The sequence below is a fragment of the Microtus pennsylvanicus genome, chromosome 9 (genome assembly GCF_037038515.1).
Source record: "Microtus pennsylvanicus isolate mMicPen1 chromosome 9, mMicPen1.hap1, whole genome shotgun sequence".
NCBI classification, from domain to species: Eukaryota; Metazoa; Chordata; class Mammalia; order Rodentia; family Cricetidae; genus Microtus; species Microtus pennsylvanicus.
Genome location: NC_134587.1, coordinates 67597807 through 67625156, shown reverse-complemented (window position 1 = coordinate 67625156; position 27350 = coordinate 67597807). Strand labels below are relative to the sequence as shown.

General features: G+C 44.4%; 1 protein-coding gene across 3 annotated transcripts in view; it reads right to left on the bottom strand.

Annotated features, from left to right (window-relative positions):
• Positions 1 to 1582: 1582 nt before the first annotated feature.
• The window catches only part of Zmat4 (zinc finger matrin-type 4), a 359141-nt gene continuing 333373 nt past the window's right edge, over positions 1583 to 27350 (bottom strand). For 2 of the 3 annotated variants that reach the window (XM_075986366.1, XM_075986365.1), the window contains one exon: positions 1583 to 4641. In XM_075986366.1, the coding sequence (XP_075842481.1) occupies positions 4626 to 4641 (16 nt within the window). In that variant the 3' untranslated portion in view covers positions 1583 to 4625. The remainder of the gene's footprint in view (positions 4642 to 27350) is intronic. The other variant, XM_075986367.1, reaches the window with a different exon arrangement.

Sequence of the window (27350 nt, the reverse complement as noted above, 5' to 3'; positions counted from 1 at the left end):
GGATGCTCCTGGCCTTCCTGCCAGACATTCCACTACTTCCTTGAAAAGCAGCAGCTCTGTCTGGTGGGAAGTGTGCTGAGAATCCTCCGAAGAGAATCATAGGGGAAGCCATTATTGTGCACAGCTGTTTTCATTTCCTTCAAGTAAAAACGGTGCTGTGTGTGCATTACCTCATTCTCAGAAGCCGAGTCACCCTTAGCCCTCACTGACTCTGGTGACCACAGGAGAACTTGAGCTTGGACTTGGGATAACCTCAGCTGACTCCAAGTGACAATAGGTTGTGGATTACTTATTAATGGCAGTTGGAAGAAATTAGATTTTTTTCCCCTTACTCATGTAATTTAAAGATTACAGAGTATGGGTTTTAAAGGTCAGAGTGAATTACTAATTAAGTTGAAGCATTTGAAATTAGCATTTAAAACCTCTACTCATAATAGCGATTAAGGAATAATTAATCATGTAGAGGAAAATGGCTGCCAAGTAGGGACAGTGGTAAAATTACTTTTTAACTAGTTACTATGGAGTTTCCAGATGATGTCACTGGGAAACTGGATAGTCCTAGCTTCGTTTCCTTCTCTTTAGGCTGCTGGGTTTGTTGTTGCTGTTTTCAAAGTAAGGGCTATAAAGATAGCCCAGTCGGTAGATTCCTTGTCAAAGTGCTTCCTATACAAGCAACAGAGACCCCACATTCAGGCCCCACCTAGAACCCAGATAAAGTCTGGGTATGGTGGCACATCCTTGAAATCCCAGTGCTGTGGAGATAGAAACAGCAAGACCTGTGGGGCTCAGGGGCCGAACAAAGCAAGGTTGTGAGAGATACTGTCTCAAAAACAAGGTGGATGGTGCCCGAGAAGGAACAACACCCAAGGTTAGCTTCTGGTCTCCAGGCAGAGGAGCATGCATCCCCTCCCCCACACAGCGCTTTTATAAACCGCACATGCGCCCACACACACACACACACACACACACACACTTAAATGTAAATAGAATTTAACAGGTTTTCAGAATGGCACAATTAAGGCAGATGTTCACTGGTGCTGCCGACCTCATGGGTGCTAAGGTGCACACAGAGAAGCCGGAGTGTGTACCTGTTATTCCAGATGTGAAGGAATCTACAGCCATGGTATGAGAGATGTAGTCTCAAAACCACTGTAATTTTACTATAAATTACTATAAAGGCAGACATTTCAACCACTATAATATCATTTCGGATACTCTGAAGGCCAGTGTTGACTCCTCTTTTTAAGAATTTAGAAGCCTTTTGGGAGGCCAAGGCAGGACACTGACAGTTCCAGGCAAGCCTGAGCTACAAAGAGAGACCTTGTCTCAAAAAAAAAAAAACCCATAAAATAAAAACAAATAGATACATAAAAGAACAAACAAAAGTATAATTTAAAATAATTAATAAACTTTTGATCTTGTTTGCTGGTTATTTGGTGTTGTCTATCCTGGCACACTCAGGACGGCAGCTGTGGCCGCCACATCTGGCCTTTGCACATCCAATTTAAATATCACACAGTTGATTTTCCTCACGGATCTTCGATGAGGAAAAACACTAAGGCAGCACGCACAGGCCGACTCGTTATCTTAAGCAGTTTTTATTAATCAGCTAATCCACACAACAAACCTATGAGGTAGTTTAACATGCCTTGAATATGAACAGATTCGAAACCAGAAATGAGGAGGGGATCCATCCCTACAATAATATGTGGAACAGACAGATCCTTCTTAATTTTATTCTTACAAAAGAAAAGTAATCCATTGGACAAGCTGATCAAGTGAATGACACATGGGTTGGTGGGGGGTGTGGTTACGACCTGGCAGTCTCCTATTGGGTTTAGCGTTTTTGTATTCCCACTGGCTTGTCAAAAAAAAAAAAAAGAAGTCTCACTCAGCTTTGACCGAAAGGCGGGGAGTTCTGCTGGAGGTCAGTGCTGTACATGTGGCCCCTTGTTCTTGCCTTTTGATATGGTTGGCCTAATAAACTTACTCCAACAGACAGCCTGAAGATCCCTGCAGTTTCAATTTATGTTCCTATGTCATCTAAGAGGCCAAGAAAGTTCAAATCCTATTGGTCTTCCAGCCCAGCAGCAGTAGATGAGTTTTATGGCTACTTTATCAGCAGAAGGGATCGTTGCTGCATTTGCTGCTTAGTGGATTGCTTTATGAGCATATTTATTAGTTCGCCGGGCTGTGGCGACTGTATATAAGGAGAGCTCATCAATCTGGGACTCACTGCTGTGACATTTGTGGCCACTGGCACATGAGTTAGCCTCAAGCTTATTTCTGCACTAAAAGGGAAGAACGTTTTGTAAAGCAAATTTGAATTGTATTGCCAGGACAGGACTAGGGAGTGATTTAGTCCCCAGGGGTATCAGGGCTATATGCTTGGAGTTCAGTGGTAGAGAACAGGAACAATGCGTGTCGAATTCCCGAGATTATGTCATGGGATGGGAAGAGAAGAGAAAGAGACGTTTGACCATATCAACCATCAATGACTGTCCAATTGAACATAGACATCTCGGTTTAACACAGAGTTAATGGGGTGTGTGTTTTCCTCATGTTCCAGGGTGTCCAGAGCGATGGCAGCATGTGTCTCTCTTCTTTCCAGCAGAATTAACTGGCCGTTTGAAAACATTTGCCCTAAATCCAACTCCCATCTACCCACAATGAAATCAGAAAGTAATATAAGACGTAATTAAACATACAGCCACACCAAAGGAACAGTGCACAGCAGTTTTCTGTGTAGAGGTGTTCCTATTCTATGGTCCCTAGGACACAGGAGCATTTCTGAGCTCTCCTGCATCACATGGTCTGGGCAAGTGGTCTTCATGGTGTGCTGGAACGAAACTCCCCTTATCTGCGTGGGTTTGAATAAAAGTGAGGACAATCAAACCGACAAGATTTCTGGTGGGGTGCTTGAGTCAGCTTGCCAAAGAGCAATGGTATTTCGATGAGGCACTCTGAAATAATCAGATTATTGGAGCTGGAGGTTCAACTATAAAGGGCTTGGCAATGCTTCACTGTAACGCAAAGGGAATCTATATTCCTAGGCTTTTCTATCTTAGGTCGTTAAAAAGAAATAAACACAACACTTCAGGGAAAGAGCTCAGGCACTAAACATAAACAGAAAAAAAGATTTAAAAATACAAAACTCAGACTATGCTTATTTTACAGCAGAATTGACAAATAAAGCTTTATCCCACACATTCAGAAGAGCCATCACTGGACGGTTGTAGCTCTGTTGTGTGCTTCTTCCCAAAATAGCAAAATAAAACTGGTGTCACCACACCCATCTTCCTCCCCACTTGCAGCGTGGGGTGGTGTGTGACCTTCCTTTTCGCAGCCACAGTGACTGTGACTCCCTCACACAACAAAACAGGCACCTTAAGAACAACACTGTACATCCGTGTCGTCTCATGTATTGCTCACTGGCTGTAACCACTTCAGATCTCTGTGGAAAGCAATGACGTCTGGAAAAGTCCGACTTCATTAGATTGGTGGTCACAAGGTGTAAAGGGCTGCTCCAGCCAGCTGAGAGCCCAGGAACGAAAGTTCTGCATCTACCTTGTGGTGTCTACAAGACACTACCTCCCATCCCAATGCAGAGCAATTAACCCTGGAGGAGGAATTTTACAGTTGCACTCAGACTCCATCCTGTCTGGTCTATCCTCTACCCAGAGGCATTCTTTTTCAAGTCACCGATTCCCAGCTCAGCAACTTGGTGGAAGAGAAACAGAAGAATGGAGCTTCTTTAGGATTTAGTCACTTTCTCCCCGAATCATCACTGTCCCAAATGAAAGCCCACAATTCAGGCCAACTTTCTAAGAACTACTTCCATCTCACTCTGGGGTTTACATTCTCCCTTGGATACCTTCAGTAAAGCATCACACCAAGGTCAGCTGCTACGGCAACATTTGGAGTTAATAGGATCATCATGCAATCAAACTAATTCTTTTCCTAAGCTATGATCTTGCATCTTGCAAAGGAGAACTTGGCTTAATCTTGGGAAGCTCTCCATCAAGGTGATCCAGGGTGAAGGTCCTTCCTCTCTGTTCCCACCTACTCTCATGCTCCTGGCATGTAGAGACAAGGCTGGCTCATGGGTGTGAAGCAGGAAGGACCAGTAGTCTGTCTGTTACATAACTTCCACAAAACCACTATTTGTTCTGTTTCTGTGGGTGTTGTCACCAACTATGTTCCCCGTGATGACAAAAGTATGTTTGTTAATGGATCTAGGAGACTTACATGATAATCATGAAGGGTCTCACGGAATCACTGCAACTCTAAGGAAGTCTAGAATAAATAGGAAATTAAATTTTTTCACTCTTTGTAAGTTCAAATTATGCTCCAACTAGCTGCTGTGCGATTGCAGTTTGGAACTTGTGCTAAACAGGTTACCGAGAAAGGATTCTTTAAACTCATCCGAGTATAATTTGCCACTAAATTAAACGAAGAAAAGAAATCTTATCTACTTCCAAAAATCAAGATTGGTCATGTGTTAATCTGTGCATCCTTGAAAGAAGTGTTCATTGCTCGAGAAAGGGTCCTCTTGGGGTTGGTGAGCAGTTCTCCGCCACAGAGAAATGCCGGCATCTCTTCTCAGCTCTTGACTGATGCATTCACTACTTATTCTTCAGGCTGTAAGACAGAAAGGAAGACAATGGTACTTTCCTCCATAATTACACATGTTGGCACTCCCCTCTCCCACTCTCCCTCCCTTCAACCCCAACACCATCAAATTTAAATTAGGCTGAATTTAGATGGTGAATCATTTTAGCGTGTGTGAGTATGTAGTATGAGCATGTATGTACACATGTGTCACATCTGTATGGCAGTTAGGAACAACTTCAAGTTTCCATCCTTATTTCTCTCCACCTTTACCCTCTTAGCCATCTCCACAGGTCTTCTATAGTGATTCTTTTAGGAGATTAAATAATCTGTATTATGTAATGGGTGAATGATCAATGCCATCTCCATACTGTGAAGAATCTGCACTTCTACACTCAATCCAGATACTTGCTCCTTTCCAAATGATCTTAATATAAAAGCAACAGATGCCCAAAGGTGGTTGGTTCCTTCCATAGCATTTGTGCCACTATTGCACTAGTAAACCTTGCAGATAGGCTGCTGTTGTAGGTCAAAGGGTTTGTAGCTGGGTGATATCGATGCCCGTTCTCCTTTGATAGCTTGCATAGGACCTTCCAGCATCACGAATGCTGGTTAGTAGGAGTAAAGCTCCTAGCTGGGCACCAGCTTGACTCTACCATGTTTGGTTTCATAATGGAGTGTTGTCTTTAGCAATAGGTCTTTACCATCAGGTTGTGGAAAGCAACCAATAGCTTTTATAATAGTCTGTAATGCTTAGGGGATTTCATGGGACTTCTTTGGTCAAACACTCAACCTGGCACTAGAGCCATAACTTGGTAGTGAAATATGTCTGGTTGGGTACTGTCTCTCCTGTTGGGTTTGAGGCTCACTACATAAGATGTAACCTATATGCTGATATTGCTAAAAATGGCCAAGCACTAAATAGACTTACAGGAAAATACAATATTATTGTTATGTCAAAGGAACACAGCAATAAAATGAATCCTAACGACATACTGCTATCCATACAGTTCAACCTGCATCAGAGAAGCTTCTTGCAGTGGGTGAGAATTAACAAAGACACCCACGATTGAGCAATGTTCAGAGTTAGAGACTTTAGAGCAACTGGACCCAAATGGGATGTCTTTATCAAACGCTTCCACTCAAGGCTCAGGAATCAAAGTGGAAGAGAAAGCAGAAAAATTATAAGAGCCAGAGGTGTTGGATGACTCCAAGGAAACAGCATCTTTCAGATACTCAGATTGTGGCAGCATCTGCAAGGTCTGTAGAGGTTCGAGCCAGATGGAGTCCCAGTTCTGAAAAGTGGGAATAGGCCCAGGATCTCACCTCTATGTAAGAAATTACATGCAGCTTATACCGGTCATTTTGCTCTAGTCTTCCCTGGACTTCAGCTCCCACAGTCTCCCTGCCCTATCTTCCATGATGGTCCTTGAGCCTTGGGGATGAGGTATGATATAAATGTAATATGGTGGCTGAGCACTCCAGTCATTTATTCTTTGTACTTTACCCAACTGTGAGCTTCTGAATCAACCACCATCTAAGGATAGAGAAATGTCCTGATAAGATATGAGGGCTGTACTAAACTACAGAGAGAGACCCATGAATTTAGAAGCCGGTTTGATACCATGTCCATTTAGCAAAACAGCACTAAGAGGATTTACCCCTAGGGCCTGTGAGCTCCCCAGCCATGAATTCTTGACCACATTTGCAGTAGCAGGCATGAGTTTCCTCCTGTGGAGTGGGCCTTAAATCCTATTAGAGAGCAGTTGGTTACCCCTCTAACATTTGTGTGACTATTATACTTATGGGCATATCTTATCATGCTGGCTATTATTGCAGTAAACAGGGTTCACAGATAAGTCATACTGTTTAGGATACCTCCACAGCAGCTTGGATAGCATCTTTCTGTACAGAGAGCCAGAGGTCTTGATGGCAATTTAATGAAAATGTTCAACATCTACAAAGTGAAACATTTTCACTCATATACAAAACCGCATCCCCCCCCCCCAAAAAAGCTTCTGTTGAATATTCTGAGGATTAGAATGCTGTCAGTATAATGCAAAACCACAAAGAAAAGACGGCTCCACACTTTTTCTTCTTTCTAACGGCTTTGAAGTTTGGCCTTGAAATGACCTTGGAAACCACAGCCATGTTTAAAAATACTTCCCCTAAAAAGAAAAACCCTATTAAAAGAAAACAATCTTGCATTTGGTCTCTGTCACCAATAGTTCGTGACCTAAGGAAATCCTACTGTCCTTGTCAACTGCATGAATTAATGCAACATAAAGGCCAAAAGTTCATACTTAGCAGGCAAGTATAATTCCATTTCCATAAACTGTGGAGATGAATGTTTTTCAAATGAAAATGAGCCTGGACCGCACATCCGTGGGTACCAGTCAGGAGTCCAAGCACATCCGTGGGTACCAGTCAGGATCGCACATCCGTGGGTACCAGTCAGGAGTCCAAGCACATACGTGGGTACCAGTCAGGAGTCCAAGCACATCCGTGGGTACCAGTCAGGAGTCCAAGCACATCCACAGCAAGCAGTTGCCAATCCCGACTGCATCGTTCTTGGAATCCAGACGAGTGGGGAATTTTGTTTAAACTTATAGCGAAAGTGGTCTATTAAGGATTTAATCTCATAATGAGGAAAAATATCACTCAGTTCCCTTTATAGTCAGCATAATTATTCAGATCCTTTCTGAATGCAGAGAAGTGATGACAAATTAAAGGGCCTTTCAATTCCATATAGCTTTCCATATAATTATCCCCCTGTAGCTGCTATCTTTGCTGGAATGGCTCCTTCGTATTTTATGTAGCATTCCATTGGATACAAAGAACATGGAAATCTTTACTGCTATTAATAAATATGGAGCTATTCAATCCGAGCAGAAAATTCCTTTTCATCTGAGAGATAAGCTGCATAATTCATATATTTTCAGAAATTTCTTAAAATAGAAAATTGAAGGAAAGCAGAGGAAGGCGAATTCATGACATTGTTTCTAGTTCTGTGGAAGGTGAGTGTTCCAGTTTGCTGTCTGTCGCTGTGATAAACACCGTGATGAAAAACATATTTCATCATAGAGATTATAATCTATCATCAAAGGAAGCTATAGCAGGAGCATGGAGTGGATACTAAGGTGGCAACCAAGGAGAAATGGCTTTTGCCTGGCTTGCTCCCAGGCTCACACGGCGCTACCTTTTTGTACAAGTTAGACCTGCCTACTTATGGAGGGTACTGCCCACAGGATCCGGCCCTCCTCTATCAATTACTAATCAAGGAAACTCACTACAGACATGACCACAGGGCAGTCCATCAGAGACAGCTTTTCAGCTGAAGAGCCCTCTTTCCCAGGTTTGTAGGGCTAGCCACGAGATTGATCATCATTTGTAGTCTCATGGTCTGTGTCCAATTGGATTGAGTTGGAAGAGAGAATTTCAGTCGCCAACTACACATGCCAACATAACACAGCTCCCTCTACAGCCAGCACACACAGTAAGCAGGATATGCCTACCGGCCCCCTGTGAACACTTGCAACCTTTCTGAGAGAGATAGCTAGGTGTTAACTTCACTGGGGGTCTCGGAACACCATTGGAAAGAAATGGAACCACTTATAAAAGTTGCTCGTGTCTTCCAGAAGCTTCCATGTCAGAGAGTCATGGAATGACATGCAACTCCTGTGAACTGGAGCTCCTATGGCATGGGGTGGCCTTGGCACTAGACAGATGAGAATTGCGCCTCAGGATCAGGCAAACACAAGCACATCAGAGCTTTCTAGACCTTGCCATTTGCTGCATCTTAGATCCAAAACGTTCAAAAGAGTGAGTTTTGCTCCCACCCGGAGACCAGCCAGACATTGCAGTGTGACATCATAAGACTCACTAAAAAATGATCTCACCTTTGAAAATGACCAGAAATGTACAGAGGTTATCTTCCTGTGACTGAATCAGCATGCATGTTTGAAAGGGGGCATTAAAGGGGAATGGAAGGACCCATCTGTCCCCATACTAAATTTCAACCGTTCCATAATAAGCTAAACACCAAAGCAGAATAATATTGTCTGGTCTCATAGAGCTGCATATCTGACAGTCGGACCACAAGTAAACAGTGACAAAATGCCACCCCAGGTCGTGGTTCATAGGAAACTACACAGGCAGAGTGCCGGGCAAGGAGGAGTTGTGTTCTTAGATCTGCGTACTAAATAGTCACGATATAAACTATTTGACTGACCAAGCCATCTAGGAAGCTGAGGCAAGAGAATCACAAATTAAAGGTCTGGGAGAACATGAGTTCAAGGCCAGTCGGAGCAACTTAGTGAGGCCCTGTCTCAATACAAAAAGGAAGAAAACAAGCAGGGCTAGGTACACAGCTCAGTACTACAGCCCTTGCTTACCGTGTGTCATGCCTAGCTTCACCCCATCACCAAAAATATCCAACCTATATCCCCCAAAGTAGTTGGTAGCCAAAGGCTTAGCGCCTTAACTCAACTTTATCAGATGGCATAATGAAAAACCAAGTTAAAGTGTATTCCTCAAGGAACACCTGCTCTTTCATTCCTCCCTTCCCACACTCCCTCATTTAAAAACAGGATTCAGGGCATTCTCCTTGTTGTTCCTTTTTCCTATCATGTTGCAACCAATCAACTGCCAATCCGTTGGCCTCCTGCTTCACTTCACATCTACTACTGTCTCAGCATCGTAGAAGCACCTCCTGCTCCAGAATGGAAAAGTATATTCTCATGAAACAGAAAGGGCACTCTAACATGGTGGCTTTCAGACTCTGGGCCACCTTCTGGGGAGGGATGCCCTCGGGATAATGCTTCTGCGTCACGATTCTGCAGATCACTTGAGGTTCCTGCCCCTGCCATGGTCTCCTCTACAATGTCCATTTGCATAGGTTGCTCATTCTGCCTGGAAATTTGCCCAGTCGTTTTACTTGCCCAGATCCCTAAGGATCCTTAAAGAAGCCATGCGTTCCCCAGATAATCCTTGCCTGAATTCACCCTGACACAATCAACTGTAACTGGCTATTTCCAACAGCCACTTTGGAATAGGAAAGAAAGCCGTGAGAAAATGGCCAAGCTTCTGCAAGTGATAGGCAATTTCTATGCTTATGAAAGAGAGTCAGATGATAAAGGAGGCAGGTCAGACACAGTTTCTGAGAATGGTAGCTGTCTGGAGAATGAAGGGTTCAGAAAATAGTGGTGAGGGGAGAAAGAGATTGTGGGGGAAAGTTAGAACAGGAAGAAGACTGCCACCTCCGAATAATGCTCAAATCGTAAATGTCATGGTCTACATGAATGAAATATTTTCAGAGTTCAACTTTAGTGGAACTCAGTGCAGTCTGGTGGGTAGAGAGAGTGGAGGGAAGAAGTGCTCAGATGTATGAGGGAGAAGAGAGATGCAGAAGCCATAGGCAGCATGACTTACAAGTGCAGCCAGGCCTTTGGATGCTGCAGGGCAGGGCCGTGCTGACTCAAAATGCCCAAAGGCAAATGGGGTTCAGTTGGCATCAGATAAGCACAAGATGAATGTATTCAAATCTCTCCTGGGAATACAAATTCCAAACAGTGATTTAAGAAAATTCAGCTGTCATGAACAGTCCAAAGTATAGGCTATTTACAAGGAATTCAGATATATCACTTCCTAATACACATAGACTTGCACAATTGACAAAGTATTTGTAATCAACTTACCAAAGCACCTAAAAAAAACAAGCCTCCTTTACTTATATAAAATTTGCATTGTTTATATGCAAATGAATGCTCCTGGTGCATTTTAGAACAGTTTATTCCCTTAAGAAGGCAAACATTCTCTTTATAATCTTGTTTACACTATTCATTTGCTTTGCAAAACACTTTTTTTCCATAAAAAAATTCTCAAAATAATGAATTGTTAGAGCCAGAAGGACCCCTGGGATTATCTCAGGAAGCCCAACTCCAGCGCTTCACAAATGCAGAAGCCTGAAAAAGCCCCTAGCACACAGGTACATCCATGCTCACCATTCCTGAGATCTAAGTTCTCACGTCCACACTCCTCCTAGGGGGTTTGAGTCTCACAGGTAAATGTAAACAGGGCAAGAAGCTTACAAAACACTAAGATCTGATGCACCTTAAGGTCCCTCTGGTTGGGCAGGAGAGTGGACAGACTTGAGCCCCTTTCCTCCAATGTGTAGGGAAAGAACCTGTTAAGTACCTGCTCATTTTCAAGTCTTGGCACACATATGCTGTCCTACAACCTCCTGACACTCCTCTCGCCTCACCGTTTCTCCAGACTCAGAGCCTGGTTCTAGCTGCTCTCTTGGATTATCCCGCTGGCCACCTGTGCTGTGGGAGATTCTTCTGTCTATGTCTTGCTTTTATTGGCTAATGAATAAAGAACTGCTTTGAGCCTATGGCAAGGGCAGAACAGAACTAGGTGGGAAAAGCTAGGCTGTATACTGGGAGAAAGAGGGCAGAGTTAAGAAAGAAGCTATGGAGCCACCAGAGACAGGTGCTGGGAACTTTACCCAGTAAGCCACAGCCACATGGCCATATACAGATTAATAGAAATGGGTTAAGTTAATGTAAGAGTTAGCCAATAAGAAGCTAGAGCTAATGGGCCAAGCAGTGGTTTAATTAATATAGTTTCTGTGTGATTATTTTGGTTCTGGGCGGCAGGGACAAACAAGCATCCTCCCTCCTCCAACACACCTGGTTTTATACTGTAACCATATGTCGAAGCCCATGCTTAGTCTGGGCTGTATCTTCCTAACTCTATGTTGTCTATGTTATTACAGACCTGGCATAGGGAAGGGCATAACCTTTCCTCACTAAACCCATAAGAGGAATCAGAAAATGGATCAACTGCCACATCTGGAAGAAGCCTCAAGCTGTGCCCATGGCTCAATGGCTCTCTGTTCTAAACAGGTCCATTTCCGGCCCATGGCCATTCGCTCTCCATTTTGAACAAGTCCATTTCTGGAGCATATTTCCAGGAAGATTCAGAGCTCTGCATCCCTATTGCTCAGCCATTTATTATTCTTATATATTCAAAGAACTTGTGATTGACAGTTAGGGAACATCACAGTTATATATTGACAGTTATTTTAAACATCACACCAGGGGTTGGAGAAAGGGTTCTGTGACTGAACATGAATACTCGTGTTCCAGAGGACCTGAGTTCGGTTCCCAGAACCTATGTCAGGCAGTTCCTAGTCACTGGGGGTAACCCCAGCTATGGGGTATCTGATACCCTCTTCTGGCCTCCATGGTCTCTCTCTCTCTCTCCTCCTGCTCCCTCTCTCAACAAACAAAGCCACCCAACCTCACATCAGTAGTGAGAGTAGATGTTAAAGGGCAGCACTGTTAACTTTTTATCTTCATTTATCTCTAAAACAAAGGCATCGATAGTCTTTCTAATGGGAGTTTCATGAGGAGGAAATGAGAAAATGCACGTGCCCAGGAATGACTAAAAAATGCAAAGACGGCTGGCGGTGGTGGCGCACGCCTTTAATCCCAGCACTCAGGAGGCAGAGGCAGGCAGATCTCTGAGTTCGAGGCCAGCCTGGTCTATATCCCCATCCTCATCTCTAGTCACCAGAAAAGTGTCTGGCGCAGACATGGCTGGGGCAGGCATGGCTGTCTGCAGAGTCCAGGATGCTCATGTGTGAAAATGTCATGACAAAGCCATTATTTTATTTGTGTAACATATGCTAATTTTAAAAGATTCCTACAGAAGGGTTCTGCCTTTTCTCCAGGCCGTTGGAATGGAGATCTTCAACCCTTAGAGAAATCTTTCCTATTGGTGATGGGTCATAATAGTTTATGGTGGTAAAGTGATGTCCCTGCTAAATTCTGAGGCAGTTCCAGCATAGTCACACTTTAAAACCTCAGCTACATGGTTAGAGGGCAGAGGCCAAAGCACGCCTGCGCAGCCTCAGGGAGCAGAGTGTGCCTGAGCCAGAGTACAAACACAGCCACCGATCTAGCCAAGTTCACCTACGCAATGAAGCCATGGTCACCACTGCCGGCCCCAGGGCTCAACCCAGCTTCCTGAGCCAGTGCCTCAATGCACTGGGAGGACAGTGTGTCCTCATTATACAGGGATGGGGCCCAGGAGCTCCAGAAATGCCACCTCCCCCAGATCCTGAGTTCAACGCCTTCTCATTTGGCTGGTTCCCATTTGTAGCCAAGTGAAACTAACCGAAAGTCTAGCTCTTTCCTGGATTCTGAGATTCCTGCCAATGAATTCTTGAACTTGAGATGCATTGCTAATGAGAAGTCCAGGAGGGCAGAGGAGCCCCGGGGCTTACAGCTGATGCCCCAAGTGCAGGTCTGCTGAACACTGTGTCCTATGCTTGTAAAGTCTACACTAGCCCTTGGCAGTGCCAGAATGAACTGGCACCAGCTTAGGGCATTCTTGGAATCCTTTTTTTAAAAAAAAAAAATTCAGACTTCACTGTCATGCAGAGTAAGTACTGAGAAGGTTCAAGGTGCTAGGTCAGGAATTTGTCTGCAAGGTAGCATGCCAGAAACCCGTCAGAAGCTGTCAGAGAGAAGGCTTTACTTTCTAATGTCTGAACTTAAATCCTAGCACATGCTACCTCTGTGGCTATGCCTTGGTTTCCTGCACATAAAATGGCTATATTACACTGATGGACAGACCTCATTGGGATGCCATGAAGACTGAGTTACTAAATGTAAGTACTATGTAGCCAGTTCATGGAAATGGCAAATGGTCTCTTGCAATCACTATTCTTTTTATTTGTCTTCTACGTGGACCTTAGTTTTAGGCTAAGTCAATGCTAAGTCTGATGAGAAAGGCAGACGCGGTGGCAGGGCCTTGAGGCAGATCTAACTTCTAGAGAGCAGAGATAGCCGTGTTCCCTCTGCCCTACGAGGCATGATGAAAGTGCATCAAGATCTGGAGGGTCCATAATAGTACTCAAGCTAGAGAAGGCTGCATTGTCTACTGTGGTGTCTGCAGTGTGTGTGGCTATGATGGTGGCTATTGCAGCATAAAATAAAATACTATCAAAAGTCAGTTGACGGCTCACATTAGTTGCATTGCAAATGTCCACAGCCACATACATGTGGTTCCCTCACCACACTCTGTGAGTAGACACAGAACTTTGTACAGCGCTAGTCCGGAGCCACCAAACATCTCTTCAATTAGATATACTTTTCAACATAAACTACAGTGCCATCTTCCTTTTTATAGCTATGTGAAGCACATTCATGTTTTTGAACACATAGGAAACAAAGTGAGGAGACAGCGGGGTAATTTTTGACTAGATGAACCACTGTTCTGTTCAACTGACCTTCACCTCTCTCTCTCTCTCAAGCACTTTGGTCTTCAGTAGATGAAGAGAAGTTGACACACTTTCTGAAATATTGCATTCCCCTGTTTGGCTCACAGCCAAACTTCCCGCAGAGCAGGGCTTCTGTAAACCTAGGGGCCTAACACCACCAACTGATCCCTGATTTGTTCAGGAGAGCAATGGTAAGCAACGGTCGGAGGAAGGCTGACCTTCTGGAATGGGGCAGAATGGGTTGAAGGTGCAGAGGCCAAGCAACAGAAGCCCAGGACAGAGCTGGGAGGAGTGAGTTTGGGGAGGATAGGAGGGAAGTTCTGGTGGAAGGGGAATGATGAGGCTGTAGGAAAAATCATGGGTGAGTTGTACCTCAGAGAACAATAGGAATATGAGCCATCCTGCTGGCAGAGACACAGGGCCAAGCTCTGACGCCGAGGAAGGCACCGTGGAGACGAAGGGGATTGTGAGAATAGATACCCATGTAGAGGTCCCTGGAATGGACTCTGGCACCCCAGCTGCCTGGTGAGTGCTAGCAATTGATGAGGGATGGTCTTCTGTATATGCGTTGCTTTTATTGGTAGATGAATAAAGCTTTCTGGGCTAATGGCTTAACAGAGTAAAGCCAGGTGGGAAAGCAGAACAGAAACAGAGAGAGTGGGTGGAGTCAAGGCGATGTCATTTAACTGTAAAAGGAAAAGGACACTGGAACCTTACTGGTAGGCCACAGCCTCGTGGTGAGACACAGATTAATAGAAATGGGTTAACTTAAGATGTAAGAGCTATCTAGGAATATGCCTAAGCTATTGGACAAACAATGTTGTAATTAGTGTAGTTTCTTCTATGTGATAATTCAGGTCTGGGTATCTGAGAAACAGAAAAGCGGTCTCCATTTACAAGCAATAGCAGTAGCTTGATAATGTAGATTTTTATAACACATCTTGACAATAGTTAGACTGAACCCCCAGAGCCTGATACAAGTTCACTTACTGTGATGTAGCGAGAAGAACGCTGACTCTGCAATAATCTACCACAAAATGGTTGCCCCACAGTGTCATGGCAACCCCTTGAGCCTCAGACTCATCCTCTGCTCAGTGACTAAGATGAACCCCTTCTCTAGCTCCCCTTTCTCCCCAGATACTGATGTCCCATAGCTTGCCCAAGGGCAGTACTAGAGAGCCAAACCCAACCCTGTCATTTGGTTCCAAGTTTAGTGATTTTCTGTGAGTCTCATCAAAAATAACTACACTCCAAAATGGCAAATCCACAGAGAGAATGCCTACAACTTTCTCTCCAGTATTAGGGTTCACTTGACAACCTCCAGTCGACACACATATCCATACATCCACCACCCACAGCTGTTGGCGTGTTTGATACAAAGAGCTAAACTCTCTCTTATGAATGTATGGAGAGGCTAGAGGAAGACAATGAGATCACAAAGGGTATCGAGAGCCTGTGGTTTGCTGTGGCATTCTCCAGGTCATCCAGATCTGGACCAAAACAAAAGAAAGCACATCCTACAGAGGAGAGGAGAGGAGAGGAGAGGAGAGGAGAGGAGGGGAGGGGAGGGGAGGGGAGGGGAGGGGAGGGGAGGGGAGGGGAGGGGAGGGGAGGGGAGGGGAGGGGAGAGGGGAGGGGGGAGGAGAGGAGGAGGAGAGGAGGAGGAGAGGAGAGAGCTAGAGTTTCTGATCAGTGAACTCAACCTTTCAAAGCCATCCTTCCCACCGTGTCAGGAGGACATCCGGGACATAACTGGGGAATGTCATGTGACACCTTCTACATCAGGAACCAACAGCAAATTATTTCACTCTCTGAAAGGGGTGTAAGAAAGACGTGTGTAGGACATTAGTGAGGAACGAGGAAATGAATGCGAGCCCTTTGTAAGTGCTTAATTCACTGTGAAGACAGCAACTGAGGAGAAAACTATCACACTTATCACTTCATATTATCTGATGGTCTTACAACTCACTAAATTAGATGTTTCTCATTTTAATTAAGATTGGATAATGAGACCCACACACTTGCTAGCTAAGTACCACCAGTGATTTTTTTCCTTTCGTGATCATTCTGTCACAGCAGACTTTCAAACATCAAAGGGGTCCTGCCTCATATGTTTGAGGTATAGAAAGCAAGATTTTCATCCACAAGTGTGCTGACCGGGGGGCCTTGCATGGTAGATGAGGCTAAGAAACACTGCTCTTGGGCTCGGTAGTCCTCTGAGATGCTGCATACCCCTCGTTAAGCCTTGCAGAAGCAGTCAATGTGTCTTTTCAGGTCTCCAAACTCCATCTCTCCAGCCCGCTTTATACACAGAACAATGTGCTCATTGACCCCAGAGCACGCCACCTTGCATGGAAGCTTCCCCAGCACGCCTCCCAGAGGCCAGAGGGGCAAGGCCCCTGCAGGAAAACTTGCAGCAAACCAAAATTGCTGGGCATAGGGAAAAGAAAAGCCAAGTCCAGGAGGATCCACATGGATCTCACCCTCACCAAGGGGACGTCCCTGAGAAAGAAAGGAAAATTGGAACACACTTGGTAGAATGGAAACTCACTGACAATAGGAGCTCACTTTTTACAGGCGCCCGAGAGCCAGTCACTCTCACAAGGAAAAATGAGCCTCTTGGGGTACACCTTCTGCATAAATTTGGCTTCTGTAGAAACACTCACCAGAGTTTAGCTCTAAATGTAAGCAATTGGATTCTCTGCATCGGGATTGATTCTCAAAGCCTATGACTATTTGCTGTTAGTTAATAGACAAAAAAAGAGATCGATTAGGAAAAACTCAGGGCTAAAAAACAAGACATCCTGATTAAAATTCATGCTGACTGCTCTCATCCATCTCAGCCAGCACTGGTAAGTCCTGGTGGGGAAGAAAACCTTTTTTTTTTTTTTTTGGTTGACTTTGTTAATACTGAAGAAGAAAGACTGAAGAGATGAGCTGCGTTCCTGTGGTCCTCAGAGAAAACCCTCAGTTCCTGAGACAGCATAATTATCTGCTTCTAGCCCATGACCTTTCTTTGCTGGTGACTGGTGTCTGGAAAGGAGAAGGGCTCAGAGAGACTCTGTGAGGGCAACAGAGGCCAGGCCATGGTCAGTCCCTCACCAGTTGCCACAGGAATGGGGGTTATCTGCAGCATGCAGGAGTGGCTTGGAATAGAGCTGCCTGCCATTCCCACAGATCCATCCTGCCTGCCTTAGCGAGTCCAGCAGAGGAGATTTTTCAGTCATTGAAAGAGCACACCACAGGCTACCAGGGGGAGAATACGCAGTTGCAATGGTGAGGAGGAGGGAGTGGCATTTCTCAAGGTACATCCTTGGTGCTATTGCGATGACCTCTCCTTTCTAGATAGTGAGGCTGTTTCTGTTAACAAACAGCAAGTGCCAATTAGACAGCTGTGTGTGACATCTAAATGGAACACTTGGCTGGCTCCTACGTGTCCCTGCTTCCCCAGCTGCGTGTGCCATCCAGTCTGGCTAATCTCATAAACCACAGGGGATACACATCCCCTTCCCTTGATCCTTTGTTGATGTTCCTTTCCCCTACCCCAACCCCTTTTTTTGGCTTCTCCTACTCTCTCACAGTCTGACTGAGGTCCATGAAACAGCAGCTCCCTGCTGCTGCCATGAAAGCTCTTCACTGGCCATGAGAAATAAAGAAAATCATAGTCTGTCGGGAGAGCTGTGGGCCTGGGGGCCAGGCGGACCCATACGAGAACTGGAACATAGATAGGCCTGGCCATTTCCCAGTCATGTGACTGGAGAAAACCGCTTTGGCTTTCTCAGCCCTACCCTCCCATCTGACCGTACTCAAATATGGCAATTCTGATATTTGTTCTTTGTATAAATTTAGAGCCACACACTGTTTTAATGTGATAGAGATGTAGCAAGAAACCAAAATGGCAGAAGCCAGCATCTTGTAGTTTGTATGTGGGGTGCGGATGAGTGGAATGAGTAAATTATATCCCACTTCAGACACGAATAAAGACAATGAAGGGCAGAGTACCAAGAAGAGAGGCCTAGGCATGTGCAGCCACTTGCCATGTGCCTGTCATGGTTGCCAGGGACAGCAGTGGTTCAGACCAGCAAGAGATAAGGCAAGGGACAAGACCTTGCTAATGAGCTCTTCAAAGGGAACAAAGAACTCTGTGCAGCTGGAGCCAAAAGAAAGAGGCAAGAAGCTGGCAACGGGACAAAGACATGCCTGGAGGGAGGAATGTTAGGTGCATGTAGCCCTGTAGGCTGTCCTACATGCTCGGATTTTTACGTGAATGGAATAGAAACCTGGTCCGGTGTTTGGAAACAAATGGTAACCCAATCACTAAGGATGCAGTGAATTACAAAAAGAAGAGGATGCAAAGGATGGGAGGGGTGAGGAGAAGGAATGATAACAGCATCAAGGGTGTGACTTCCCGGAAAAGGGATGTTACAGCATGATGCTTTCAAACCTTCTCACAACCTACTCGTCCTTCACCTGTGACTGACGTGTGAAATTCTGATGGGAAATTTTTGTATTGTATGAATATTGAAAGCATCAGAAATGAAGTTTATAACCAAGGCATGTTGCTGTGCTGTATATCTTTGCAGGTGAGTTCTGCATGGAAAGTTTCAAGGGCTTCAGATAATGCTGTACTGCCTGGCATGGGTACCAACATAAGTGTGCTCTTGACTGCTGTGTATTCTACGTGTGATTCTACATCGACTTACATAGTGTAAAAGAGAATTCTCTAGAACAAACAGAAGAAGACTAAGGCAGGGATGAGCCTGGCTGGGCCCTTGGCCACTTGACAGCAAACTTGTTTGTTTACAGCTATTCTATGATTGTATGGATTTTGGTTTTTGGTTTGTTTAGTTTTGTTTTTGATTTATGGCTTTTCCCAAGTGGATAACTGTCAAGAGATACACAGATGCCACGTGAACAAGCTCATTGCTATATAAGGTTATTGACTGACTTCTGGAGTAATTAGGAGGATTCTGGAGAAAGAAAGACAAGCTCGTAACTCCAGCATTAAGTTGTCTGTGGACAGCTATTCAGAAATATACCAGAGAGACCAAAAATACTATATATTCATCCAAATTTTCCCCAAATATATGTTTCTTTATGTAATATTTCCCTTTGAGAATGACTCCTTTCTAGGACATGAGCCAGAAATCTGGGAATAAGAGACCGTGCCCAGGACACTGGGAATCATATCATGTGACACCATTCTTGCACTAGAAGCTCTCCCGGCTTCTGCACAGGCACTGTTAATACCACCTTCCTCAAGGGCGCTTACCCCAGGCTAACTCCCTTCCTTGTGTCTTGCTTCATTCTCTAATCAACCACTGCTCAGGAGGAGAACAGCTCTCACCAGGCCTCTTCACTCCGTGGAGCTTTTCCATTTTCCTTTCCTGACTTAAGGGTTTAGATTTACATGCTCCTTCAGCTGGTTACCAAAGAGACCCTGCCTCCAGCCAAAGGGTCCAGCCAGAGTGAGCTCTCAGCTCTCCTCCAGTGGAAAGGACTTGAGGGTTTCCTTTGTTAGTTCTCCCATTTAGCCTGGAGAAGTGTGACTCCCTGTGTCCGAGGCGGCCCTGAGGGTGCAGAGTGCAGGCCTGTACCTCACAGGAGAACAGTAGACGAAGCACCCCAGTGCGGATCCTACCTGCTTTTCCCAGCCTATTTCCAATGAGAGAAGCTTCAGGGGCTATCTCTGAGAGGTGAAGTAGGTTCCTTGAGGTGGAAAGGCCCACCTTCATTCTGGGTTGAGCCATTTCACATGGACTAGGAGCCCATACTAAATTAAAAAGAGACAACAAGAGAAGTTGACAACAGGCATTTATCACTTTCTGTCTCCTGGCAGCAGAAACAATGTGGTCCAATGCTGCAAGCCCCTGCTTCTCTGCCAGGATGAACTACACTCCTGAACTGTGAGTCAAAGTCAACCCTTCCTCTTTTAAGCTACTTTCATCAGGTGTCTTGCTATAGAAAACATGGTTAGCTAATACAGCAAAGGAACACAGGTTGTTGCTTCTGTGCATACTGGCGACCAAACATCAACTTCAAGATCACCGCCCACTTCCACTTCTGCTTTTGATAATAAGCAACCACTTAAACTCTACCAGGACTCCTCTTTTGAGAAACAAATATTGACTGAAGAAGGTATGTAGTAGTAGATTATTAAATCTTGCCTGAAGTCCAGAAGCAAAGCTAAAGCCACCAGCAGTTAGGCAATGGTGACACATACCTTTAGTCCCAAGATTTGGGAGATAGAGTCAGATGAATCTCTTTGAGTTCAAGACCATCTTGGGCTACTCAAGATCAATGCAGAAACAAATACAGGAAGTGGTGGCTCACACCTTTAATCCCAGTCCTAGGGAGTCACACACCCTTAATCCCAGCACTAGAGGGAATATAAAATGGGAAGAGAGAGAGGTTGAGTCTGCAGTCGCCCCACCTTGGTGTAGGTAAGACTTTTCTAGTGATTTGGCTGCTTTGCTTTTTCTGGTTCTAGTCCTCCTGAGTCTAAACTTTAATGACCTCGAATGAAAGACACCTTCAACCTACAACCATAATTGCTTAAGGTCAAGTCCCTAGTGTATAGAAAAGAGAGAGAAGAGAGAGAGAGAGAGAGAGAGAGAGAGAGAGAGAGAGAGAGAGAGAGAGAGAGAGAGAGACAGAGAGACAGAGAGAGACACAGAGACACACACACACACAGAGAGAGAGAGAGAGAGAGAGAGAGAGAGAGAGAGAGAGAGAGAGAGAGAGAGAGAGATTGACTGAGAGAGAGAGAGATTGACTGACAGGTGCCTCCAACTTGGTTTTTCTTCTGATAAAATATTTCATCTCTGTCTCTTTCTCTCCTGCCTCCCTTCCCCCACCTTTCCCCTGCCCCACATTTCTGTCTTCCTTTTCTCTCTTCTGTAGGATACACACTATTTCTTTCTACTAACAGAGAACTCTGTTATGTCTTCTTTAAGCTCTAGTCAGTACCTGCACACAAGACTTCTTTTCCAACTACTATAGAATATCCCGTTTGGATAAAACACCATAATCCTGAGGTAGAGTATCTGTGTGGTTATTTTGGTAGTCAGGGCAGCTGGGAAACAAACAACCTTATACCTGCTGTCCAAATTCAAAAACAATGGGGACATCTCACCTTTTATTTTTCTTAGTAAGACAATAAATAGATGCAGAGACCAATCACAATTAATACATCTACAATGCCATTCTTTTGCTAAGGGAGCACTGCATGATATGGGGTGAAAGGATTCTAAGAGCCAGAGGATCAGGAGTTTGCTGTGAGATTTTTTCTTAAAAAGCTACAACCATAAAGTCTCACATGACTGCATGTGTATATATGTATATATTATATGTAAAAAGAACAACAAAAAGGAAGCCATAAATTTGACAGAAAGCAAGGGGTATACAAGAAGGTCTGAAGGGAAGAAATAAAAGAAGGGATGATGTAATTATATTATAATCTCAAAAATAATAGAAAAATAAGATAAAACAAAATAAAAAAAGAAATAGTCTAAATTGGACTTTAGAATCTGATTTGGAACTATGACTCAAGATCCCATTCTTCATGCATGATTCTGCATGAGGTGATTTATTTCTGTCTACCTCCAATTCTCTTTTTAGAGCAGTCCCATCTGAGGACAGAGAATAAGGACATGATTTATTATACTATGTTGGCTCTTCCCTTACAGGAAGCTGTCCCATGACATGAGAACTAGTCTAGAATCCAGGGTGTTGGAGTGGGAAGGAGCCTGGGAAGTAGAAGAAGGACTTTTTACTCCTTCCAGCTACTGATCTGAGGGAAGTCAGAACAGAAACCCAAACAGGGCAGGAATTTGGAGGCAGCAGCCAATGCAGAGGCCATGTAGGAGTGCTGCTAACTCATTTGTTACACTGGCTCACCCAGTCCACTTTCTTACACAACCCGGGATGACTGCCAAGTTATGGCACTATAGTGGTTTGAAAGAAAATGTCCACCAAAGTGAATGGTACTATTAGGAGGTGTGGCCTTGTTGGAAAAAGTATGTTACTGTGGCTGTCGGCTTTAAGGTCTCAACTATGCTCAAGCTACATACAGTGTGACAGACTACTTCATATTGCCTGTGAGTCAAGATGTAGGACTCTGGGCTCCTTCTCTAGCACCATGTCTGCCTATGTACAACCATGTCTCTCCATGATGATAATGAACTAAGCCTCTGAAAATGTAAGCCAGCCCAATTGACATGGTCACGGCATTCTATCCCAGCAAGACAAAGCTTAACTAAGACAGGAGTTGCACCAGGAACTATGGTATTGCTGTGATAGGCCTGGTCATGCTTTTGTTTGAAGGCATATGGACCTTGGGACTGTGGATTAGAAAAGCAGTTGGACACTCTAAGTACTGCTTAATGGGTCATCCTAGTAGGAATATGGAGCACCCTGTTGCTGAGTGTGATCTGAGCTGTGGGTGCCTAGCTCAAGAGGTTTCAGAGGAGGAGAATATTAAAATGTTGCCTAGAGACTGTCTTTGTGTTATTTTGGTGAAGAAAGCAGCTGCTTTTTGCCCTTATTCAAAGAGTCTGCCTGAGACTAACGTGAAGAGTTTTGGATTAATTCTGTTAGCAGGGAAAATCTCAAAAGAGCCTAGTATAGACTCTAGTGTGTGGTTACTACTGCTAACTCTGATGAAGACTTATAATTAAAAGGAGCACACTAAACAAGGTGATAAACAGATTAAGAAGTGGAATAAAGGGAGTGGTGACCTCAGGGTAAGTTCCCACCCAACAACTGATGAAAAGGAATTTTTAAAAAGCTTAGAGTCCAGTATGGTGTTGCGAACCTTTAATCCCAACAACACTCCAGAGGTGGAGGCTGGAGGATCTCTGAGTTTGAGACCTGCTTGTTCTACAGAGGAAGTTCTAGAATAGTCAATTTAGGCAGTGAAGGAAACCATGTAATACAGAAAGCTGGTGAAGATAAAATCAAATGAGGGGGCCATGTTCCAGCCTGAAATCAGAACTTGGCAGATTTGGCCACATGGTTCTGGATTTAAGGACAGAAATCGGCATTATGATATTTGCCTCTGAAACTAAGGAAAGCCACCGAGGCCTGGCATGTGTCAGGGGTGTCCCTGAACAGAGGCTTAGAGAGGTCATTGCGTGAAGCTGTGAAGTTGAAGCCTGAATTTCCTAAGAGACCCCAAGATGATGGAGAGCCCAGAGCTGTGGGATACCCATCAAGGAAAGCTGCTAACAGGGAGTGGAACCAGCTCGGGAGAAAGAAATGTGTTTCAGTCAACAAAGCTGAAAGGAGTTGGAGAGCTGAAGAATGTTTCACATTAGCATAGAGATGCAGAGTTTGGAGTTTGCCCAGCTGGTTTTCAGTCTTGCTTTGGCCCACTATTTCCTCACTGTGCTCCCTTCCCTATGTTTTCGAATGGTAATATATGTCCTGGGCCACTATATGTTGGAAATATGTGATATACTTTTTCATTTTGATTTTACAGGGGATTACAGATAAGAAATTACATTAATCTCAGAAGAGACTTTGAACTTTAGACTTTCAAATAAGTTTGAGGTTGTTAAAGACTATGGGGACTTCTGAAGTTAGACTAAATGCATTTCTGCATTATGATATGGTTACAAGCCTATGGGGGCCAGGGAGTAGAATGTGGTAGTTTCAAAGAAAATGTCTTCCAAAGGGAGTGGCACTATCAGGAGGTGTGGCCTTGTTGAAGTAGGTGTGGCCTCATTGGAAGAAGTCACTGTGAGGGGTAGACTTTGAGGTCTCATATATGACAGACCACTTGCTTTTTTTTTTTTCTGTTGCTGTGTGTTTCTGGTTTTCTTTTTTTTTTTTATTGAGAAAAGGAGAAAAAAAAACCAAGTTTCCACCTCCTCCCAGCCTCCCATTTCCCTCCCCCTCCTCCCACCCTTCTCCCCCTCCCCCCACTCCTTTCCCCCTCCCTCTCCAGTCCAAAGAGCAGTCAGGGTTCCCTGCCCTGTGGTAAGTCCTAGGTCCTCCCCACTCCGTCTATATCTAGGAAGGTGAACATCCAAACTGGCTAGGCTCCCACCAAGCCATCACATTACGTAGGATCAAAACCCCGTGCCATTGTCCTTTGCGTCTCATCAGCCCTCACTGAGCTCCCAAGGTCCCAATGAGGAGCAGAAGGAGGGAGAACATGAGCAAAGAAGTCGGGACCACAAGGGGTGCGCCCACCCACTGAGACAGTGGGGCTGATCTATTGGGAGCTCACCAAGGCCAGCTGGACTGTGACTGAAAAAGCATGGGATAAAACTGGACTCTCTGAACATGTCGAACAATGAGACCACTTGCTTTTGCCTGTGAGTTGAGACTTAGGACTTTCTGTTCATTCTCCAGCACCATTTCTGCCCGTATACTGCCAACTTCTTGTGATAATGAACTAAACTTAGGAAAATGTAAGCCAGCCCAATTAAATGTTTTTCCTTTGTAAGTGTTGCTATGGTGGCCAGGCAGTGGTAGCTCATGCCTTTAATCCTAGCACTCGGGAGGCAGAGGCAGGTGGATCTCTATGAATTTGAGGCCAGCCTGGTCTAATAGAGCTATTTCCAGGACAGCTAGGACTATTACACAGAAAAACCCTGTCATGAAAACCACACACACACAAAATTCGACATCATGTCTCCTCACAACAATAGAAACCTTAACTAGGATAAGCACAACACAACCCACAACGAGCTAGACCCTTACACGTCAATCATTCAGCAAGAAAATGCTCCACCGCTTGCATTTTCTCCATTTACATTCCCTCTTCCGAGGTAAGTCTAGCGTGCATCGAACAATCACACACTTCTTGTTCTCCCTCTAAAATGGCCACATGGGTGGGCCATGAGTTCAGTTCATCTGCAAACTTGAAATGTTTGTGAACATATCAACCTTGAAAAAGTCTAGCACATACAACTACGATGGTGTGAAGGACTGGAAACACATAGAAGATCACGTCTGAGCTGTGCTTCTCACTGCTCTGTGGATTCAGAGCTCACTGAAGCAGGTGCTGTGTCTTTTAACTTGCCTGGCCTGAACCTGGGAAAGCCAAGCCAGTCCTAGCCATCCCTGCCTCCTCTTTCTAGCATCTCAAAAAGATGCAGTAATGGTTTGTAAATTTCTGTCTTGGGCCCCTCCCATCTTCACCACTTACAGCCTCCTGGTATTTGGCATTTGCACACTTCCCCGTGCAATTATCCCCGGCTGTAATTTCTATGGCAAAGTAGGCAAAAGCACATTTTCTCCCTCTGTGGATATAATTTTGACGATTACCCAGCAGGTATATATAGGGATAAGGCTATCACTTTGAAAGAAGAAAGCAATCCTCTGAAATTGCATCAAAGACAAACTCAGAGCTACGGTGCGTAAAAAAAATCCGCCAATAGTAAGGTCAGAATTACAATGCCAATCTGGAACGCTATCCCTGATAGTCATTGACTTTCATAATCAAATAGACTGCTGGCCTCCACCCTGATTAAACAGCTAAGGAAAGGAAGACTGTTGATTATAGAACATCCATGGTGGGCACAGGATGAGATATTTTAATGAAAAGATCAAGAATAGATGTACTCCAAGATTAAAAACCAAAACTACCCACTTTGGGAGCAGAGGCTCCACATTAGACCCGTCAAACAGCTCGTCAGGATGGCTCGTGCCCACCCCTGTGCTTTTACCTGTACTCCGCACCTCACACGGTCATTTGCTGGCTCCTTAAATGACACGCGAGAAAGCGTTATCAGCATAAAGAAAATGAATAATTAAAGTGATTCTCAACAGAAATTCACCAGATAAACGTCCCTAATCACCATTCTTTGATCACAAATGTCACCCATCCTTAATGGAATCACTCAGGCAGCTTTCTTACCAGGGAAGGATCCTATCAGGTGCCGCAATTTAAGTCCTCATGCATAATCAATGAGAGATTTTCAAAGACTATCCAGAAAATAGGAATTTATGAGCGAAGGAGGTAGTGTCTTTTGGGAAAGGCTTTGAAGTCAGATGTCAATGGTTTCCTAGGAACAACACGACAGCGCCGTCTTGGTGCCAACATCTGGTCCACAGCTAACACCCCTTTCTACTCAGAGCCAACGACCACCACTCAGCTTCTCACTCTGACCCCAGGCTCCAAGAGCTTCATTATCTAGAACCTGTCTTTGTAGGGATAATGTCATGTTTTCATACACAGTAGGTACGTAATAACTCTTGATCAGTTCAGTGATTCTCCCATGGCAATGGCTCAGACAGTTCAGCAACCAATTGCTATCCCAGCAAGGCCACTAGCATACTCGACTGTGGTTCGAATGTCCCCCAGGAACTGGAAGGTTTCCTTTTGACATTGTAACACTTGAGTTTTGGGAAATTTAAACAGTGGCTTGAACACAGAGCCCGAGAGCAGCAAGCTCACTACTGATCTGTGATTCTTTGAGGTGATTTAGAATGCAGTGTATAGTAATATATCATTTAATATGCAGAGCAGACCCAACCAATGGGTGTTCGGGGGCTGTCTCACTGACAATCTCAAGATCCCTCTCCTGCAGGTACAAGTTTCTTAATTCGCTGAGGAAATAGTACTTTGTGTCCATAAAGATGGCAAGCTAGCTCTTCTCTACTGGACTACATTTGCTATATCTGCTTTCTCCATGTGAGCATATGAGGAAAAGTCAGAGCCGAACTTGAGAAATTTGTGTTGATGTTTTCCCATGGCTGGTGGATGAGTTTACTTACTTCCTGTCACCTTTGAGGGGACTGCAGTGACTGAGGTGGCTTTCTTTCTCTCTTTCAACTCCCTTCCAGGGGACACTCAGCTCTACTCCCTGGATTCCTATCTGGCATGGGGTCCAAGCGTAGAGCGCCCAGTTCCAAGATTAAACAATAGAAAACGGTGTGATTGCTTTTGAAAACTGTTATGGAAGCTGCTGGAAGATTTCAAACTCCCTTACTCAGCTTCCCAGAACAGGAGCTATGCTGACCAAAACCAAAAGACCCATCTGTGCAGAGGCTTAAAGTATTCATTCTGACATAGACATACAGGACAATTAGATCTCGATTTAGTAAGCCAGCTGCTTATAAAACCCTGAACTCTCCACCGGGTTTATCTCCTTTAACTCTGGAAAGGAATGTCAAAACTTAGATCTATTATTTGAACTTTATCCAGGAAATAAAATCAGAGTTTTTAAAGTTATCTATTTAAGGCATTCCTAAGATCTTCCTGTTAGGACAGAAATGAGTTCAATGGTGACAGTTTTAGAATAAAAGAGTGAAGTCACACGCCATCCTGCTGGGCAGCTTTTGAAGAAAGGGCTCTTATATAAGGAGGGAAAAGACAAGAGCTCGCGGAGAACACAATAGCATCAGAGGCTATGGATACAACACTGAACTAACTGTGCCCTGGGGCTTGAAAAATCACCAACATTTCTGGAAGCTAACCTTATATATTTTGATT